The sequence below is a fragment of the Dipodomys merriami genome, unplaced genomic scaffold, assembly GCF_024711535.1.
Source record: "Dipodomys merriami isolate MVZ:Mamm:240054 unplaced genomic scaffold, mDipMer1.0.p SCAF_24, whole genome shotgun sequence".
In the NCBI taxonomy this organism is placed as follows: Eukaryota; Metazoa; Chordata; class Mammalia; order Rodentia; family Heteromyidae; genus Dipodomys; species Dipodomys merriami.
Genome location: NW_027203826.1, coordinates 23,415,245 through 23,430,117, shown reverse-complemented (window position 1 = coordinate 23,430,117; position 14,873 = coordinate 23,415,245). Strand labels below are relative to the sequence as shown.

Sequence of the window (14,873 nt, the reverse complement as noted above, 5' to 3'; positions counted from 1 at the left end):
TGCATTCATAGAAGTCCATTTGCTTCCTGTGTGTTGCAAGTTGCTCTATTGTTAATGCTTACAAATGGCAGGACGAATCTCGGGACTGCAGGCAGAAGATGGGTCTGCTCATGATGCCGGCATGGTCCTGTGGCCATGAAAGAGTCAGAGAATTCCTAAAACAGCAGTAAAAAGTCTTGAGGAAGAGGTGGCTTCCCCGAACTCCTACAAGGTTGCCATTTGGACTGGCAGTATGGATGCATAAGGACATAAATGGACAAATGTGTCCTTTATAGAGAGGAAACCTGAGACCCAGGGGAAGAAGAAACTTCTATGAAGTCTCCGATGTGAGCTGAGAAGCTGGCACTTCTTACAGTAACACACTGCCCTTTCTTCCTACTAATCCACTGACAGCAGAAGGAGGCCCTCAGACCTCTCGCCCTTCTCGAAGCTTCTATGATATGAAGGCCCAACACACATCCCTGCACACCCGCCAGACTCCCCTCGCCAGGGCACCACCAGGGAGCGGGCCCTGGGCCTCACCTGTGGAGAAGTGGGTGGTGGCAGCATCGCTCTCGTTGGTCCCTCGCACGGCGCTGACCGACACCTCGTAGCGGGAGCCGGGCCGCAGGGCCTGCACCGAGTACTGGCTCAGGGGAGGCTGGAGCCGGAATGTGGTCTTCCCGCCTTCCCCGCCCACCAAGCCATATTTCAAGAGAATGAAATCGACTCTGGCTCGAGGTGGGGTCCACTCCACAAAGGCCACAGTGTCGGAGACATCTCGGACCAGGATCTGCGTGGGCCCATCAATGACTGCACGAGAAGAAGTGAAGAGGGTAGAGTTGATTGAGAGGCCTCTGGCCTCCGCTGCCACTTTTGTTTTTGAATGTTGGCTTGGTGAGTCAAAGAGAGGCCAGATGTGATCACCCCAGTGTGCGCAGGGAGAGAGCAAATCATGCGAAGAAGAAAACTCTTCCTCTGGCACTAGCTAAGTGACACTGGACCCAGTTTGCCTGGTACTTAACTCTCTTCCTGTCACCGGGCTGTATCTTCCAGAGGTGGGACAGGGGAAGAACACTTGCTTACTGGAGAGTCTATACCTATCACTTTCTTGGACGTATTCATGGGACCACAGCCTGTGGGTGGCATATGTCTGCTGCCTATCTCTTGCCTTCATGGAGCCTCAAGAAGTATCTAGAAGATGACCAGGCTAAACATCTGCGACTCCAATTTGGCTGTCTAAGGAGTCCTAAGGGTATTGGTTGCCTAAGGTATTTGTAAGTTGTTCCTATCCAGCCATACCCCCAGCCCAGTCAACCCAGCTGCCAAGACAGGCCCAGACCCAACAGATACTTGCATCTTTGGCATGAAACACAGCATCTAGGGAGAGGAATTAAAAAGGGCCCCAGCCTTGGGTCAGCTTCTCGTAGGTCATTTTCTCTCACAGGTGCTCACATGATTCTGAGCCAGAGGGCATGGCAGGCCTAAGAGGCCTCGAAGCCTCTTAGAGGGCTCATCTGTAAGGGCCTGTAGACTGGGATCTAGTACCCTTGGGGGTCCCATTCATAGTGAATTATTGGTGGAGAGAATGGGGGCATGCAGAAAGAGACTAGAACAAGAAAAGCTAAGTAAGGGGAAAGGAGAATGGTCTTCTCAACTCATGAAATGTCTGCAGGGTTCATATACACTTTTTTTTTTTTTGAAAAGTACTTATTACCTACTGCAAGTGTAGGCTCAGTCTATGTTTGTATTTGCTATGTGACAGTAGCCATCTGGATGGAGTTGATTCATGTGACTATTCTGAGGATTTGGAAGCAGTACCAGAGCCTCTGGTTCTGTAATTAGCCTGTGTTAGACATGTAGAGCGAGGTCATTCTTTATTATATTAATGTGGAAATAAGGAGCACCTGATCTGGGCTGGAAAGGGTGAATAGGAAGACAGAAGAGGAAAGCAGAGGAGAGAATTGAAGAGGGCAAGAAGGGAGCATGGAGCAGGTATAAAGAGAGAATTAGAAATGAGTGACCACAGGGACCTTCTAGAAAGATAGGCACAGTAACTCATTTAATGACATTCCATTTTTTTAATGCATTACTGCTTGACTAGGGTTTCCATGGGACACTCTATGTCCTCCTAGTAAATTCTTTTATTGCTTCAGTTAAATTTAGGTAATTTTCCTTTCTTGACTAGCTGAGAATCCTGAGTGAGACTTGTTTTATAAGCAGTCAACACCGGACCACCTTCTAGTCTGTCTCCAAGATGGGGGTTTCAGAACCTCATCTTTTCAAAGGTGGATCATTCCCTAGGTAATCCACCCTCTTTCTAGAAATTCTATTCCACCCTCTTTCTAGAAATTGCTAGAAATTCTATTATGAAGCTTAGGATTTGGGTTGTTGTACCAGCCACAGTAAAATGGTGAGACCATTTTGGTGCAGTCTGGTTTGGAGTTAAAAGCAAGTCCTGTTTTTCCAAATTTAAGGTAGTCATGTGATTTCACAGGAAGCATCCAAACGCTATCTTTTCAGCATTCTGCACTTAGTGGTTTTAGATAAACTCAGGCCTTTTTCTTTTATTGCATTTAATTTAATTATGAGATGGGTGAACAGCTTCCTAGCTAAAGCTTAAGCATAATGGCTAAGACACAGTAGACACTCAGTTAATTAGTGTTGAGTAAATGAATGGATGAGTTTCTCCATCCAAGAGAAAGGAGATCTCAGTGAACTGTAGCTTCTTGCAGAACAAACAACAAAAGCATCAAGGAAAATCAAATGACCACATAAGGCTTTTGTCCTTCAACTCTTTAGGGGGGAAAAAAACCCCTAATCATAATGGATTGACCATATTAGAATGTGATTATGTAGCACAGAGGGCTACAACTGCAGGAGGTCTTGTGTTTGCATTCATAAAATGGCCTGCCTGGAAGAAGCCAGTCTGAGTGCAGATGAGGACACAGAGTCCCCTCCCAGGAGGGGACTGGTGTAGGTCAGACCTTAGCAGAAGGAAATAATTAAACAGCCGTTTTCTGCAAACAGCAGACAGGGTTGGAGCCTGGATTTTGCTCTCTGGTTGGCTACTTGGTAGTAATGCCCAGATACAATAAAGAAAGAGTCAGTTTGCTTCCAATTGAGGCAAATCCTAAGCAAATCCTATCAAAAAGCAAATTGGAAGGCGTCTTCTTTTTCCTTTTTTTCTTTTCCATGACTTTATGTGTGATGCCAAAATATTAAAATAGGGCCATGTTTCTTAATTGAAAAAAGTAATCCGCCTAGCTTTACTGTGAATTTCTAGATCAGAAGATTTTAGTCTTAATCACGAGGAGCCTACAAATGGAACATTAGTGCAAATTTTATATAAAAATTGGCTTAGATGTAAGACTGAGACAGGGTTGGACTCCCTTCTCTACATCCTTTCAGTACTGTAATGGTTCCTCTCCTCTTGTGAACCGTCTTGTCTTTCTAGCTGTTTTACTATCAGCCACAGGAAAGTTTTCCACTTCTATTTCAGAAGTGGAAAAATCTGTGCTTGCTACCAAACATCAGATCGTCAAATGCCAGCATCACATTGGGTCACTGAGCTCTACTGTTGGCCTTCTGAAGAATCCTGCAAATCACTTCTAGGGCCATTTGGATTAGAAAAATGTTTTTTAAATCCTTTCTTAATGAAACTCCTCCTTGTGTATGTGCATGCACACATGCTTATGGTCTGGTACTGGGAATTGAACTCAGGACTGTTGGCTCTCATTTGGCTTTTTTGTTCAAGGTCGATTGTTCTACCACTTGAACCACATCTCTACTTCTGGCTTTTTTGCTGGCTAGTTGGAAATAAATCTCATAGACTTCCCTGACTCTCTTCAAATTGCACTCCTCAGAACTTAGCCTCCTGAGTAGCTAGGATGACAGATGTGAGCCATCAACAAGCCATGAAACATTTTTTAAGTACAAAATCTAAAATGGCTGTACAAAATATAAAACAAATCAAAGCAGAGCTGCTCTAGTTGGCATCATGAGAGAAGGAGTAATTAGGGTCATGGATCTTTACCTGATTCTGTCAGGGAACACTGCATGGGACTCCAGTCTGAGGGAAACATAAGCGAATGCCATAATAGTTTTAAGCCAATGTTTTTTAGACTGTGCTTCGGCCTCAGCACCTAATGCTGTATAGTTTCAATTCCAGTAACAAAGCCTGAATCACTGATCTATAAACATCTCATTACATAGTATTGTAGTTCCCTTTCCTGGCCAAGTTGATCCTTTGTTCTAGAGTTAAGACTAGCTTCCTAGGGTGTTAATTTCTGTTTATGAAAAATAAAGCTGTACTGATATTCACCAGTCTTAGGTTTTGCTACTTAGATGCTATTTATAAGTTTTGAGAAATGCTTGCAGAAGTCACATATGTATACATCACAATTGCTAATTTACAGACCTGGAGTTGAACATCCTTTGTTAGCTAAGGAAACACTCAGCTGTAATTTGACACAGTTCATCGATCAATCCTGAGAAATAATAAAATAAAATAGGATCTTCATCGGATGAAGATGAGAATGAAGTACTGATCATCTCAACTCTACCCGCTGGCTATGTAGTTATTGCTTTTACTTCTCAGCATTTTTTTTTCTGAGCATATATGGATGGACCAAATGTTAAATTCTTACTTTTCTCAGCACAATGCTAGTGACTTGTAGTGTGCTTGATCTAATTTAATCCACATACCAACTCAATGATGAAGGAAGGTATTATTATTGTAAAACAGATTGAGGTTTGACTTTTTTCCAAATCTCATACAGGGAGAGAATGAGTCAGCTCTCGCTGGTTCCATAGTTTAGAACACTGGGAGGTTGACAAATGAGCCTCTTAATGAGTATGATCAGAAAACATACACCGGGAACTTTAACAGAGAATGTTGCCCACGGAATGCTCTCTGGAATTTCTGTGCTTGCAGGGCGAACAGTGAGGGATATGGTCAGCTAAGCATCTGTTACAGCGGGTCATTGCTGGGTCTCCACTCCATATGAGCTCTGGGAGGAATGCTAACCCCTCTTATGTCTCTCTATGAGACATATGGGCCGTTCTGCAGTTCTTGTTTTGCAAGCGACCTAGTAGGCTGCTCTAGGAGGCAGGGCTGAAGGCACTTACCAGTGGAGACGCTGGCCGAGGTCGGGGGGCTCCGGGCTTGTTCCTTCAGTGCCACTACATTGACAATGTACTCCTCCCCTGGCTTCAATCCTGTCTGGTTAAAGGAGGTAACATCGCTGGGGAGCTGAGCAATCACCCCTCCTTCATTGTTCTGAGAGTGGGAGAAGAGGATAAAGCAAAAAGAGTTATTGGGAGAGAAATCCAATGAGAGAAAGATAAAGGTGCAGCACTCTGATGGTGAACTAGAAATTAAACATGGGGCCATGTTTTCTCCCTCTATGCTGACAGCTGAGTGTCTGGGGCCAGGATTGACTCCCAGCAGGCTCAAAAGGCACTAATTTTCAAGAACATTTCTTTGGCTTCGCTTGACTTTTCTTTGGTAATCAAAATTAGTCATGAGTCTTTGGTTCTTGCCAAAGATGCAAGGTTTGATAGTTGTGGTGAATATTCATCATCTTTGGGGGGCATTGATTGTTGTCTTTTTAGAAGAGTTTAGTTGTGTGTCCCCAGTGTGTTCAACCTGCACATCAGAACACTTATTCCAGGTCACTATGTATTGGATCTTGGGGTGCACAGCCCAGCTCCCCTTTTACTTAGAAGTTTACCTATTGTATATAAGCTGGGAGAAGCTGGCATATTTGTTTTCTTCCTGATTAGCATGATGACATGATGATTCTGTGTCTTAGTATAAACCCAGTTGTCTGCCATTCTTTGTTGGCCATGTTGCCTTATGACAAGATGTAGTCTACAGTATCTGTTCATGTTCCTGCAGAGTTTCTGGTTAGGCTTGCCATGACGTAACTGAGTAAGGACATCCAGGTAAATGGACGGAGCCCTGGAATAAGGCAACTGAGACTCAAGATTTTTTTCCCCTTAGCCTGGCACCATCTCAGTATATATCATTTATGTGTGCTGTGGCTGATCTTTATAAACTCAACAAAACTAAATGCAAAATGAGTGGTCATACTCTGTAAGCTCGAAGCTCTTTTGAAACTCCAGCAGTTCGTGGCTGTAAGAATTTTGGAGTAAAAGAATGGCAAACTCACAATCTAGTTAGTCTCTTGACATCAAGTTTGATGAATGACTGAAAAAATATTCTTGATGGTGAAGGATGAAGACAGAGGAGAGGAGAGTGGCGGAAGCACTTACCCCGTGAGTGGTAATTAGGAAGAGAATCAGGAAAGTCAACAAATTCTGGAGAACTCCCACTACCAAGTGTCAAGTTAGAAACCATTTTAGGATTACTTAAATAAAATACTGCTTCAAAGAGCGGAGGGGAAGCCAGGAGCCAGTGGTTCACGCCTGTCATCCTAGCTACTCAGGCGGCTGAGATCGGAGGATCGAGGTTCAAAGCCAGCCCGGGCAGGAAAGTATCCATGAGACTCTTATCTCCCATTAATCTCCAGAAAACTGCAAGTGGTGCTGTGGCTCAAGTGGTAGAGTGCTCCCCTTGAGCTGAAGAGCTGAGGGACAGCGCCCAGGCCCAGAGTTCAGGCCCCATGACTGACAAAAAAAAAAAAAAAAAAGAGTGGAGGGGAATCTTCTCATATTTTAAAACCCACAGACTCAACAATTTTGTTTGTATGAAATATTGCTTAACTAATAGGCTATTAACTGATTTTGAATAATTCAATAAAAAACCAAGGTGTTCTGAGTGCTGTCTCTAGACTTGAAAGATTGGAACTACATACGTGACTTGGTACACATGCAAGAATGAAGTTGTGGGCTTCCTATGTGACTGACTCAATGCTTTTCAAGGACTCATCTTTCTCCTCCTCCTCCTCCTCCTCTTCCTCCTCCTCTTCCTCCTCCTCCTCCTCCTCTTCCTTCTCCACCTCCTCCTCTTCCTCCTCCTCCTCCTCCTCCTCCTCCACCTTCTCCTTCTTCCTCTTCTTCTTCTTCTTCTTTGCCAGTCATGGGGCTTGAACTCAGAACCTGGGCATGGTCCCTGAGCTTCTTTTACTCAAGGCTAGCACTCTACCCTTGAGCCACAGTGCCATTTACGGCTTTTTCTGTTTATGTGGTACTAAGGAATAAATCCCAGGGCTTCATGCATGTTAGGCAAGCACTCCACCACTAAGCCACATTCCCGGCGCAGAATCTGGTTTTCATATGAGCTGAAATCATGAGTCTCTGAGCCCTAGCGTTGTCTCATCAGGGAGCTGCAACTTGGAGGCTGCCTCCAACATCACCAGTCCCCACCGCCAGCTGCTATGTTGGGGTCACTCTTTTCAGTCAGTTCTCAGGCCTTTGAGAGGGAAGTATTTGACTGCCCAGAAACTCACAAAAGGCCCTTTTGTATCTTTAATGGCTTTGTAAAGAGATATTGAGCAGTGTCTCCCTTGCTTCCCCTGCATTCAAGTTGGGGTTACGAATACATCAAATGAGCCGGCTAACAAGCCGAGTGTTACCTTTGGAATGAAGCTGATCTCCCACCCATCGAAGGAGAATGAGAAGGGCTCCCACTGCACTTCCACGGTGGTTTCTGTGATGGCCTTGAACTGTAGCCCTTGGGGCGTGGAGAGATCTGGAACACAGCAATGTGGGTGACAATGTCATGGACATCCCTGGCAGGGGCAGAGAGCGCCACCTCGTGCTGCCTTGTGAACTCCCTCCTCTGTGCTGTGGTTGTGGTCAAGTGTGGAGGACAATGTCCATCCTGCTAGGGACAGACAGAACTGGATCCCTGCTCTGGGGCCCTGGTACTCAGTCCTGAGGCAATGCATGAACGTATGCGCACGCTTAACAAATATAATACTTTTGCACTTCATAAAAATGTTAATGTTAAAATAAGGAAATCAGGCTTTTCTTTCGGTACCCATGGGGGGTAAATCTTGGCATTGAATAAAAGGCCTCTTACAGAGAACTCAAATATTGTCTTTAGAAGCTGTGTGGGAATTCTGGGAGGCAATGATGGCTAACAGCATTGTTCTTATTTTACACACAGGAAAAAGGAGGTGCAAAGAAGGCAGGCTAATGGTGTGGGACAAGCCAACTTCTGGATAAAAATAGGATGCTTTTCCTGTATATTGAAAATGTTTTGCTTATCTCTAATCACTACATCTGGGATGGTCTCAATTTTCGGCTTCATCCACACAAGCAAAATAGAAGCATACATAAAGGACAATGGTAGATAGGAGACGTTTCCTTCTCGTTTCGCATTCTCCAAGTTTCCTCTTGTTTTTCCTCTATTAGTCTCCCTTCCTGTCCTCACTCACTTTTTCTTTATCTTCTCTCTTCCTCTTCCTCTTTTGTGCTCGCTCATCCCAACCTTCACCCCACCCCTCCAACCACACATACACATAACACATGCACAGGTTTAGTGAGGTGGATGTATGCGTGTCCTAATGAAGTTCCAATTACCAGCCCTGCAATAGGACAGCGTGACTTTTCTCAGTTCTCCAGGGAGCCTGCTCCCACTTTAGCTGTCTCTCATGGGCTATTCCCATTGGCGATCCGTTAGATCCTTCTTCCTATTTGGAGGTTTGTTCCTGTTCCTCGCTTGGAAGGAGGGGTTGATTCTGAAGCCACTTGAAGGAGTGTCAGGTGCGTTTACATGATTTTGTCCTTGTCACCTGGGAGTTTGCCTGGGGGGGGGATGCCCTGAATTGACATAACAAGCGCCCTAGGAGATGGGAACCTCATCAGTATGCTGCTGTGGATCAGAGTCTAGCGCCTCTAGGGGAGGAAGCCAGACATTTAGGGTGGTGACGCATTCCCAGCAAGGTGGGAAAAGCAACCTCATCACCGTGGATATTTAAAACTAGTTCTCAGGCACCAGAGGAATTGAAACCAAATCAAACAAACAAACAAGTGAGGTCCAAATTTACACAGAGATCATTATAAGACACATTCACATTGCCAGCATTCAGAGGAGGAGTCCAATATTGTCACAAGACTTGGTCACCTGAAAAGCAATAGGACAAGAGGATTTCTGCAAATCCTGGGTCCTCTGCTAGTCCCTCTCTTACATTCTCCCCCCACCCTCTCTCAAAGCTCAGTCAGTTCAAGTCCTCCTTCTCCTCCATGAAGCCCTGAAAGCCAATTCTTTGGACCTCGACTTTTTTCTGTTTTAGGATTCTTGTCGTATTTCTTACCCTAAAATACCTTGCTGTCATTTGAGACCTACATGTCTCACATCTCTCATTCTTTGTGTTAAATTCCATGTGTGGACTCAGGGCCTTTTCTGAATTCTTAGAATTTATATTGTCTTGGTTATACTTCTTGTTCCAGTCTCTGGCTAAAATCTCTATGGCATTCAGATGTCACCGTTTTCGATGTATTCTTTCTAGAATTTTATCAGATGCAGCCCCCTTTTTCTGTAAAAAGCTTCTTAGATAAGACACCCAAACATCGGTGTGCATGCAGGATTTGCAGCGTATTTGGATTGGCAAGGGCATAACACTGGAGAATTCTCTCACTGAAGTTTCTCAGCATTCAAAAAAAATTCTAGAGTGGTACAGGCTCTTCCTAATGACTTAAAAATTCACAGGTATACAAAGAAAAGAGCAACACTACTTTCCCTACTTTCCTACTCTTTTTAGTCTTAGCATATTCAGTGTTAATAACTGGTAATCAATATTTCACATTTTTTTCTCTTGATAAAATATACCCAACATAGAAGATTTTCCCTGTTGTAAATGAAAAAATAAAAACTGTCTACTTTATATGGAGAATATTTTAGCTTGCTTGGATGACTTGTTTCTGTTCTCTCTGTCTTTCTCTGTCTCTCTATTGAATTTTTCTAAATTGTGCTCTAGAGCCTCAACCAATGTTGAGGCTATCTAAAGTAGACCATCAAGATACTTAACTAAACAAAAAGCCAGAAAAATTTATGTCAACTCCTTATGAGAACTGTCAGCTATGGTTATAAATAATTTTTTTCTCATTCTGATATGTACTTTCATCTGTAACATACTGTTTTTTTAAAATTACACACTCTACTTCATATCTCCTAGTTTTGGGGTCCCTAACCAGATTCAAAGTCCATATAAGTTTCACACTTTACTTGATTTCTAATCAGAATTGAGTTTATAACGAGCCAGTGTTCAATAATTACTCTTTGTTCTTTTGGCTCTATAATTCATAAAAGCTGCCTGAATTTGGAAACTCTTTTAATAAGAAGTGCCTTTTCAATAATGTACCCTTTTCTAAGTGGGTCACGTCTGAAGCCCTTGCCCTGAAGAGCAAGCAATTGCAGGCATCCTTGAAGAATGAAGAAAAGACACCACTATCATGAATGCCCATGATCTCATGTAGGAGAAAAGGGAGATGAAGTAGGATGGGGAAATGGTACGTACGGGTGGCCACCTTGGCAGTGATGGGAAGGCTGAGGATGTTGCTAATGACAGCGTAGACGCTGATGTTGTAGGTGAGACCTGGCTCCAGCTCTGTGATGGTGACACCACTCCAATCTCCAGGCACCCGCTGCTGGAGCTGGAGGCCCCCCCGGGCCGTCGGCTGGTAAGAGATCACATATTCCGTCACTGCCATCGGCCCGTCCCATTCCAGCTCAATGGACCTGTCGCTGATACCAGCCACTCGCAAGTCCTCTGGAGGGGCAACTACCGGGAGGCAATACACAGACAGCATGAGCTCAGAGGACTGCCTTGCCCAGCCGGGACTCAACATTCTCCCTCACATCTCTTTCCTTCTTCCATGGCTAGAGTTCTGCTGGGCTCAGGGCTCTGTGGTTCTTGTCTTTTCTGGGCTTAGGCTCCTAATCTCTAGAATGCCACGAGTGAGGGGTGTGCTGGGGCTGCCTTCTTACTGTGAAAGCTGATTGGCAAACGAATTAGTGCATTTTAAAGAGACTTAAGTCTTTACGGTAATTTTTTTTTCTTCGTGATAACTCTCTGGTGGAAACACTTCATAATTGTGTTCAGTGGCACTGCTGTTTCCAGCTTGATATTAAGTGATGTCGTGTTGGGACTTTGAAGTTGTCCAGACACAAACTATTTACGCCATGGAAATTGGCAAATGGTCCAAATCAAAGCTCATCCCTGGTTATTTTGCCAACTATAAAAAGCCAAAATACGAAGTCTTACATACCTTGGTCTAATGAAGACTTTTAGTAATTCTTTATTACAGCATTTCCTCTTTTAAAAAGAGGTCATTTGAGTTTTGAAGAAATAAAACGTGTTAAACTAATGTTCATTAGCTTTGACCTTGGAGATGACGATCAAGAAGCCTTCTTGAGAGCTTTTCCTTTTTCTCCTGTCTTACTTCTCAAATGCTACTCAGAGTTACCAAAGGTTAAACCACATTCAAACAGCCTTTCCGTGTATGGCTCCCTTGGGAAGGGAAGATTCACCAGTAGTGTGGGCACTGAATAATTGAACCTTTAAGATTAATTAGGAGGCTAACTACAGTGTGTCTGTAATTGGACCTGTTCGTACATTAAATCAAAGATCAGGGCAATATTTAAATGATCATAATTAACTTATACATGTATAGGTAGCGGAAGCTTCAGTTGGGTTTAAGAGTTGCCTTTGGTTTTGAATTTCTCCTCTGGGAAATCTGACTCTCTCACCTTTACAAATAAACAGGCCTAGGCCAGGCGCGATTCACAGAATCTGGAGAGTGAAGAGTGTCTACCTCCTTGTGTCACTCATCTATGAAACCTCAAATCCTCTGCAGAGGCAGAGTGAGGAGTTTTTAATCCCAGCTTCACAGGCGAGAAATGAGCAGCACATACTTGCAATGCTAGATATTTGCATTGATGGTTTTTGCCTCAAGCCACTCATTGTCTAAATTCCCTCCTTTGTCTAGATTCCCTTCTTTGATTGAAAATGGCAAATATTAAATGAAACAGAAATCAAATTTACAGAAATTTACAAAACTAAAGAAGCATAAATGAAATTTGAATAATTAAACCCTCACATGCTGTTGTCTACAATGGTATCATTTGTAATTCTGACATTATTAAAGCCGTGAACTGCAGTAATAACGTGGCTGGTGTAATGAGTATAAAAGAATTCCTGGACCAAAGGAAGAAGAGCAGATTTATAAAACCATCTAATATTTGGCACAATTATACTGAGCATTTATTGTGCACTGAGCATAGTGCTACCCTCTTCAAGGTGGATTATCTTATTTTTGACCTCCCACCAACATGATGGGCTAAGCATTATTATAACTCCTATTTTACAGATGAGGAAACTGGACCACACACAGAGAAAATACAAAAGCTAGCACTTGAACCCAGGCAGAACAACTCTAAAGCCTTTTAGCTAATGTACAAAGATTCCAGTTACACTCATATAACATTTTATAGTCAGCTATGTAAACTACACAGAGTTAAAAAAATCCTTTCAAAGAAGTCCTAGGTGGTAATTTGAGCAGACAGAATTATCTCAAATTTACAAAAAAGGAAACTCAGGCTCATGTTGAGGAATGTACCAAAAGTTAGGGAATTGGACCATTACAGGACCGGTTTTCATCTGGGTGCTGGTGGCTCACATCTGTAAATCCTAGCTACTCAAGGGGGCTGAGATCTGAGGATTGTGTGTGGTTTGAAGCCAGCCCAGGCAGAAAGTCTGTGAGACTCTTTACCTCCAATTAATCACAGAAAAAGCCAGAAGTGGCATTTTGGTTCAAGTGGTAGAGTGCTAGCCTTGAGTCCAAAGAGGCTCAGGAACAGCACCCAAGCTCTGACTTCAAGCCCCATGACTGACAAAAAGAAAAAAAAAAGTGAACTGGTTTCAAGCCCAAATTGTCTATGTCTAGAGTTCTTACTCTTACAATTTGCAAAGCAAGTTACACATCTCATTTGATGTCTTCTTTAATTTTATTTGTACACAGCCTTTCCAAGAAAACAACATCAGGGATACTTCAGAAGATCTTACAGGGTGACCTCTCTAGCCTGGTGCTCATTCTCAGAACTAAGACTACTCCATTACAAAAACTTTTCTAGTGTCTGTCTCTTGTGATTCAACACAGTTCTGTCACAGTGACGGCAAAGGGGCCCTCCCAAATCCCAAGTCATCAAGTCTTGGGGCTTGTGGTACCTGCTCTAAGAATATCCTTTTTTGATTCTTTCTTGCAGAAAAGAGAGCTAGTAAAGGCAGTGCAGTGTGATCTAAGCAGGACATTTTAGCAGTCTAAGGTGAAAATGCAGTGCAGATGAAGTTTTTATCTTGACAACTTAGCCTGAGGCTCGAGCTGGTGGTGAACACTGCTTTGGCGACGGATGGAGAAAGCAGCAGCTGAGTCATTTGTGAGCAGTAGCACAATGGAGACCATCACCACTCACCACGTAAGTTAGCAGTAGTGTGCACATTGGCTTCTAGTAATCATTATCAAGTGAAATGATATTGAACTATAAAGCAAGCCATAAAAGAGATGGATGCCGTAGCTCACTGCATTTATGGAGGGGAAAAAACATTCTTAATCTGATTTTCTTTGGAACTCCAGGTTTGAAACTTGGGGATGAATAAGCTGCTAAAAAGGAAGACCCTGTAGCTGGAAGAAAGTGGCCATACTGTTTGCTTTTTAGTCTTGTGTCGTTATTGCCTTTATGGGGTCAGAGCAGAGGAACTTATTCCATGCTGTGGTTTGTTCCCAAGAGTGAGTGGTTTCAGGTTCCAAAGGTCAAGGCTGGCTGCAGTCCTGATACAAGCAGACGATGACCTTGATGCATCTCCTCAAGTCTGACTGCAGTTCAAGGAACAGCTTTCTGAATTGTTTCCAAACCCTGCTCTGGGGGTTCCTTTGTCCCGATGACTCAGGATCTCACCGGCCAGCTCCCGCATCAACCTTACTGCTGGGACCAGATATGGAGAGAGCTCCTTGTGCTTCTTCACCCAGGTATAAGTACCTCATTTCTCCTTATTTGACAGGGCTCAGAGTTTACATCAGAAGGCTACTTCTTTGTGAAGGAGGCTTTACCATTTGATTTCTCAGTTCTGTTCAACTTAGCATCTTGAAGAGGATTAAAGACTGCTAAAACTTGGGTGGGTTACCAGGGTTCTCATTTGTACTCTGCCCTTAATGAGCTATTTAACTCTGGGAAAATCTCTCTGGCCTTGTGAACTGCTGCTTTTTAAATCTGTAAAATCAGAAGTAACTTTTTTCTAAGGCTTTTTTTTTTTTTTTTTTTTTTTTTTTTTTTTACCAGTCCTGGGGCTTGAACTCTGGGCCTGGGCACTGTCCCTGAGCTTTTTTTGCTTAAGGCTAGCACTCTACCACTTGAGCCTTAGCACCACTTCTGGCTTTTTTCAGTGTAGGTGGTACTGAGGAATCGAACCCAGGGCTTCATGCATGCTAGGTAAGCACCCTACCACTGAGCCACATTCCCAGCCCTCTAAGGCTTGTTTTAAGTGTTCACATTTATGAGTTATTTTTTCCACTTATTATCTTGGAGGGCAGAGGATGGAAGCAGAAAGCTTGAGATTTTTGTCCCCTGGCCTAGTGTGAGCAAAGATCAAGGGTAGGAGTCAAATGTAGTTGACTTGCTGTCTCAGGTGCATTCAAGTGCTGTGGCTAAGAAATCCACGTAACAGACAGCTCTTTCTTCTGCCCTTGCCAAAGAGCAAATGATGACCTATAGAGAAGTCCACTTTGTGGCCCTCCGTGTTATTACTTTCCTGACCCTTCATCCCCACCCTGCACTCCTGGGGGCAATGGGAGCAGAAGTGTTGTCTTGTGTGCACCTGGCCAGAAATGCCAAACAGCAGGTAAACAGCCTTTTCTGCTACAGTCTCTTCAGGAAGAGCAAGCAAGCAGAGTAGCACTTTAGATAATGACCCAGATAACTTTGTAGA

The 14,873-nt window shown here is 43.5% G+C and overlaps 1 protein-coding gene across 5 annotated transcripts in view; it reads right to left on the bottom strand.

The window, feature by feature from the left end:
• The window catches only part of Tnr (tenascin R), a 414,919-nt gene that overhangs the window by 64,351 nt on the left and 335,695 nt on the right, over window positions 1-14,873 (bottom strand). For 2 of the 5 annotated variants that reach the window (XM_070034415.1, XM_070034417.1), the window contains 3 exons: window positions 7,521-7,636; window positions 5,110-5,260; window positions 523-792 (listed from right to left, as the gene is read on the bottom strand). In XM_070034415.1, coding sequence (XP_069890516.1) covers window positions 523-792; window positions 5,110-5,260; window positions 7,521-7,636 — 537 coding nt within the window. Of the gene's footprint in view, window positions 1-522; window positions 793-5,109; window positions 5,261-7,520; window positions 7,637-10,409; window positions 10,674-14,873 lie in introns of all 5 variants that reach the window. The other 3 variants (XM_070034414.1, XM_070034418.1, XM_070034416.1) reach the window with 3 other exon arrangements.